Raw genomic sequence first — 6019 nt, forward strand, 5'->3', positions numbered from 1 at the left:
TGATTTAGAAGCTCCATTACTGTATAGCGAATTTAAGGCAGTACTGACCATGAATGTTTGAATTCTTTAGAAATTATTATGAAGATGTTGAAAACAAAACAATTGCCTAAATGACTAATTATATTCTTGACTAATTTCTATTCAGTACAGAATGTAATTTATAGGTATCATTATTCTTCTTTCCTTCCAAAATGTTAATACAAATATTAATTAAATAAATTGTAATAAATCTCCGTTCTAGTTTTTGATATTTAAAGATAGAATTATATACATGTACAATAATTATTTGGCAAATAACAATCAGAATGTTGAATTTGACATTATTGAAGTATGTATCAATCTTTACAATGTAATGACTTATGTCATTTTAGAACCAATTCTACTACTAGAAACGTCAATGACAGAACGTCAAATAAGATATTTAATATTTGAGAGGCGTACCGCGTACTGTCTGGGGGAGTAGGACTAACGATTGTGTCTCGATCTTAAAGTAGCGACCTTACATATTGCTATGTATAATACGTGTTGCTGTTTTTATGGACTCTAGAACCATTAATTGAATTTTGTTATAATAACTTATCCCTTATTTTGCGATTTCAAAAAGACTTAATTGTCTATATCATTATTTACACTAACAGGCTTATTAAAAAGCTTTGAAAGAATAAAAATGAGTTTACATAAAGCCAGGTAAGTTCATATGATTCAAATATTTTAGAAATCAAATATTACACGTAAGTAAAGTAACTGGAAAATATAAATTCTTAAATTTTGCTTTTTTACTCACTTTTGTAAGGAAAGTATTGTAATTTCTGTAAAAATATACTTATACATGACAATAATGAGCTGCCTTATCTATTTGTAAATAACATATCAGAGGAAATAATAATTTTATATTTATTACTGGATATGTAAATTATTTAAAAAACGAGTTCACCTATCCACAATCAAAACTCTCAAAGTTGTTTCTAATTAGTTTGTTTTCCTTAAGTATATGTTAATTGTCAAGGCTACATGTTATTTTGCTTTATAATGTTGGAATGCTGATATAGTCTATGTAAATGCGACTAATGTTTAAAACAACAACAATCCTTTTGCAGGATTAAATTATTTGAGGGAATTCTGGAAAAAGATGTCATTGACATTGAACAGCTTCAAAAACTGGCTTTTAATGGTAATTTATTTCTATATAATTTATAATTATTTAATATAGATAAAAACTAGATTTTTTTTTATTAATATGTATATGAAATAAATGTGAATATTATGTTATAAAAGGTGTGCCAGAGGAAAAGGGTCTACGTTCACTGGTTTGGAAAATACTCCTTCATTACATTCCCACTGAAAAGAATTCATGGGACACAACACTCTGCAAGAAAAGACAACTGTATCAACAGTTCATTGGTAAATAAAATAATTTTTGTATTATCCCGTACAGCATTCAAACTAAACGAAAATACGGAACCTTCATTCGTTGCAATGCTATGGCTGAACAATAGTTATTTTAAATACATTTCTCAAAGACAGAGCTTTGGTTAGCAATAGATTTTCACCGATTTAATGTTTTATTTTATTATGATTCACAGATGAAATAATAGTCTCTCCAGGTGGACCGACCGATCATCCACTGAACATGAGTCCTGACAGCTCTTGGAGCACTTACTTCAAAGACAATGAGGTCCTCTTGCAAATTGACAAGGACGTGAGAAGACTGTGCCCAGACATATCTTTTTTCCAATCGGCAACCGAATTTCCTTGTTCGGAAGTAAGTTTTGTAACTATTCGGTTAAATTATCAAAAATCTATTAAATATTTGTCGGTCGCTACTTCTCTATTACTCTATAATAAATATGGATGTATTCATTTTTATAGATAGTTAATAGCAATGGTGTCAAACGTCTCCACAAGAGAGTTGAGCAATCTGTTCTTAAATATTCTACATTGGAGAGAAGGGGCCTGGGTGTTGCTAAGGTTTGGTTCACACATATATATATACATATATTCGTTATATACTATAAGGATAAATGATATCATATAATCAATGTAATTTTCCAGCTAAGCAATGAGATCAGACGTACAGATATATCAAGCGGTGACTATACTCCTCTGAATGAAGGATGCGAGGCGCATTGGGAGGTCGTCGAGCGGATGTTGTTCCTCTACGCCAAGCTGAACCCCGGCCAGGGCTATGTTCAGGGCATGAACGAGATCATCGGACCAATTTACCACACTTTCGCCTGTGATGCCAACATGGAATTCAGGAGTAAGTTAACTCGTGTACAAGCGGGATGATGCGCTAATTTTAATATATATATTTTTTTATATATTTCTATAATTCAATAGCCAGCAATAATTACTTGTTACTTTGTCTCACAATTCGTTCCTAGTCAACCTTCAACAAAATATATGGTGATCTATACAAGTTTAAGCGAATAAATAATATGTTGTGTGTGTTATACTCGTATATTAATATAAATTGAGTAATTCACAATAACGGGGATTTATTGCTTGTTACCTATATGTATAAGCAGAGGCGATTGATGCTTGATAGAAATTTCTATAGATATATAGTTAATTAGATTGTAGATATGTGATTTATCTATAAGTACATATTATAATTAATTATGTCTCTGTCTAACTGTATTTGTGTTCAGACCAGCGGACAGATTGTGTGATACATTACTTGATATAGAAATACTCTCATATATATGTATGGTCGTGTACTATGTTAAAAAATAGACCTAAACAGACCTAATGCTGAGCAAAAAAAAAATTAATGTTTTTAGTACTTATATAATAATATTTCAGAGTACGCTGAATCCGACTGCTTTTTCTGTTTCACAAACCTGATGTCAGAGATACGGGATTTCTTCATACGGACCTTGGATGAGACAGAGAGCGGTATCAACTATATGATGGGGAAGTTGAGTGATTGCTTGAAGAAACAGGACATTGCCGTGTGGGACAGGCTTAAGAAACAGGAACTGAGACCACAGTACTACAGCTTCAGGTACATCTTGCAATCCACTTGAGATATATGGATATACAGATATTCTAGAATTATCATCAAATATCTCAATTAGATATATATATATATATATATATATATGTGTGTGTGTGTTATGTATGTGTATAGTAAGCGTTTAAGGTTTGTGGTTTGTTAACAAATTACCCTTTAACCTTCTGATAGTCATTATATCTTGTTAGTAATATAAATATAATGTTTCTACTAAGAATAAAAGTATGGCATGAATTTGCTTAGGATACCACTATGATAAACTGAGTATCTTTATATTATTAAAAAAAAAAATAAGCATAGAGTTTGAAATAAATGTTCATACAATTTTGGATAGTATTTGTGAACACACCTTTATTTTTTGGTCTCGGACATAGCAGCTGTCAAAATACTCAAATAATTATGAGAATAATATTTGCCTTGTAAATTACAAAAATAAATTGTGCTGAAATGAGTGAAGATATGTAAATGTTTTTGATAGGAATTATATCAAAATTCAAAATTATCAACACAATAAGTGATAACATTATGTTCACAATAGTTTGTATGTAAAATGATTGAATTTTTTATGAGAAGATTTATTCTATGAACACTACAGTAACAAACGTACTCCAGTACGTTTGTTACTTTAAAGGGGAGTTTTTGTTAATATTATCATATAAAGTTGCGAAAACAATTGACGTAAAGGGTCAGTATAAGTTGGTTGATGGTGAATTTTTTGGGTTAAACCAGATAGAGATGATATCTTAATATTTTTTTCAAGATGGCTGACGTTGCTGTTGTCACAGGAGTTTTCTTTACCAGACGTTGAGAGGATCTGGGATTCTTTGTTTGCGGATGCGAGGAGATTTGATTTCCTTATATTTATTTGCTGTGCCATGATTTTGTAAGTATATATATATTATAAGCAATCTCAAAGCTGCTTATTATGGTTCGAAAATTTCAATAAAACCTTCTTTTGTAAATAAAAAAAAATACCTTTTAAAATTTACCAAAAAAATGACGTTTAGGTTTCAAATACCAAATTAATAATCGAGTACATCAATACTTAAACAATATTCATAGAGATAATTCAAGAAATTCATTCATAAAAAAACTTTTCCTTAACATTTAAATAGAAACTTATTTAATTTATACGTATATTTCCAGACTGGTCCGTGACAACATTCTCAACGGCGACTTCGCGTCTAACGTAAAATTGCTTCAAAACTTTCCACCCATGGACGTAACATTAATACTTAATAAGGCCCTCGAGATATCGTATACGTAATTGATGCCAATTGCCAACTACCCGAAGACTGTTATGTTATGTCTTGGTCTATACAATGCTAAAAGCACACTATACATTACTTATACACTAGAATTTTTATTATGATTTATGGCTTTTATGACGTCACTTAAGAATATTATGTAACCTATACTATGTTGTAAAATAAATCATATATATATCAAGTAATTTTGTCCCGTTGGTTACCATTTCGTTGCCAATATTATAATAGAATTGATAGTAGTGAAATAAAAAAATTACTGATTTTTTTTATCTATAATTATATTTTTAATTATTTTTCTAAGCATTATATTATAAATTTTATTAACGATTTTTAGGATGTATTTTCTAATTTTTTTTTTTATATTTAGAAATGAATTTTCCATATTAATATGTTTTTTATTAAGCGTGTGACGGTATGTGTGTGTGTGTATGTGTAAAAATTACCGATTTATTTAATAAGTAATCTTCTAGGTATTGTTAAGATAAATTTTGTACCGTTTCCAAAAATCCCCGACTGATTTTGACTTCGAAACGTTAGTGATTTATGTAGGACCTAATTAAAATATGTATATTTTTTTTTTATTAAATTTTCGCAAATGTACCGTTTAGGATACATTATTATATAGTTGCTAAGCCCGTATTAAATATATAATTTTTATGTGGTCTACTGAATATAGAGAGAAATAAGAAAGTAAGGCGTTATTTTATTTTCAATACTATTTTGACTCTTATAAATTTAAATAATTTATAAAAAGAAAACTCAATGTCCGAGAATCTTTTTCTATATTTATCTTTATTTACTTATAATATTTGTTTTTAATCAAACGAATAATTTTTTAAGTTTTTATATAAGTACTTATAGTATAAGTACTATAGTTTTCAATATATTACGTTGGATTACTTAAATGGAAAATTTAATTATTTTTACAAATATATTTATTTGTTTCTTATATAGAACTTTTTGAAAATATTTTTATATAACAGTGTTATATCATAAATGATCTTTATATAACATAAATAAAAAATCAAAGTTTTCTGTGTTATTATTATAATAAATCCTCTTTTGAAGTCTTGGCACAATGCTTATTGACTGATGCGTCACATGTACTTGTATAAAAACTTATTTTGAATTTGGTGACCATACCATTCGGTGAAATAAAAAATTGTAATATCATTCTTCAACTAAACTTTCAACTTCGTATGCTTATGTAACATTTAAAAATTTATGAGTCAAGGACAATTCCAATCGACTTGTAACCTTAAGTCGTAATATTTATGTCCGAATTTCCATCGCTCGGGTGCCGATATTAAATACAGAAACTTGTCCTCGTAAAAAACGTTGTCTTTATATAATTCGAATCTCGCAGTATTTCTTTCCAGTTTCTATACCGTTTTATTAATGATACTGGATATTATTGTGGTATTAAATTTAACTACGTCATGGACGGGAAACATAACTAATCCAGATTCGAAATTTAAAGGTTATCAAAAATCAATAAAAAAATTCTCAACGCCCGATAAATTTGTTATATAATGTATGCGAGATTGCTACACGTTGTGCCTCCGTCAGATAACTATATAAAGGCAGGCACTGTCGAGCGTTGTTCTGCTTTCGTTTGACCATGAACTAGAAGTGAAACAGTTACGTAACAAATCTTGTAAATTCTGTACTCACTTACTGTTTTCACGAAATCGATTTAATACAAAATACTGATGTTTGTATAATGTTGATTTTT

The 6019-nt window shown here is 29.2% G+C and overlaps 1 protein-coding gene across 1 annotated transcript; it reads left to right on the forward strand.

Moving 5' to 3' along the window:
- The first annotated feature begins 423 nt into the window (after positions 1-423).
- LOC116777894 (TBC1 domain family member 13) lies at positions 424-4978 on the forward strand. The gene is made up of 9 exons (XM_032671685.2): positions 424-687; positions 1098-1171; positions 1276-1401; positions 1584-1762; positions 1870-1968; positions 2053-2260; positions 2806-3007; positions 3777-3899; positions 4163-4978. Exons 1-9 carry the CDS (start codon positions 668-670, stop codon positions 4281-4283), a joined length of 1152 nt encoding a protein of 383 aa, XP_032527576.2. The 5' UTR covers positions 424-667; the 3' UTR covers positions 4284-4978.
- The last annotated feature ends 1041 nt before the right edge of the window (positions 4979-6019 follow it).

This window comes from Danaus plexippus, chromosome Z, assembly GCF_018135715.1.
Source record: "Danaus plexippus chromosome Z, MEX_DaPlex, whole genome shotgun sequence".
Classification (NCBI taxonomy): domain Eukaryota; kingdom Metazoa; phylum Arthropoda; class Insecta; order Lepidoptera; family Nymphalidae; genus Danaus; species Danaus plexippus.

What these genes read in the sequence shown, in the direction of transcription:
- LOC116777894 (XM_032671685.2), top strand. Translation starts at nt 668, where the DNA reads ATGAGTTTACATAAAGCCAG. An exon ending in TCAAAAACTGGCTTTTAATG is followed by an intron (nt 1,172 to 1,275) that starts GTAATTTATTTC and finishes ATGTTATAAAAG; the next exon opens with GTGTGCCAGAGGAAAAGGGT. An exon ending in ACTGTATCAACAGTTCATTG is followed by an intron (nt 1,402 to 1,583) that starts GTAAATAAAATA and finishes TATGATTCACAG; the next exon opens with ATGAAATAATAGTCTCTCCA.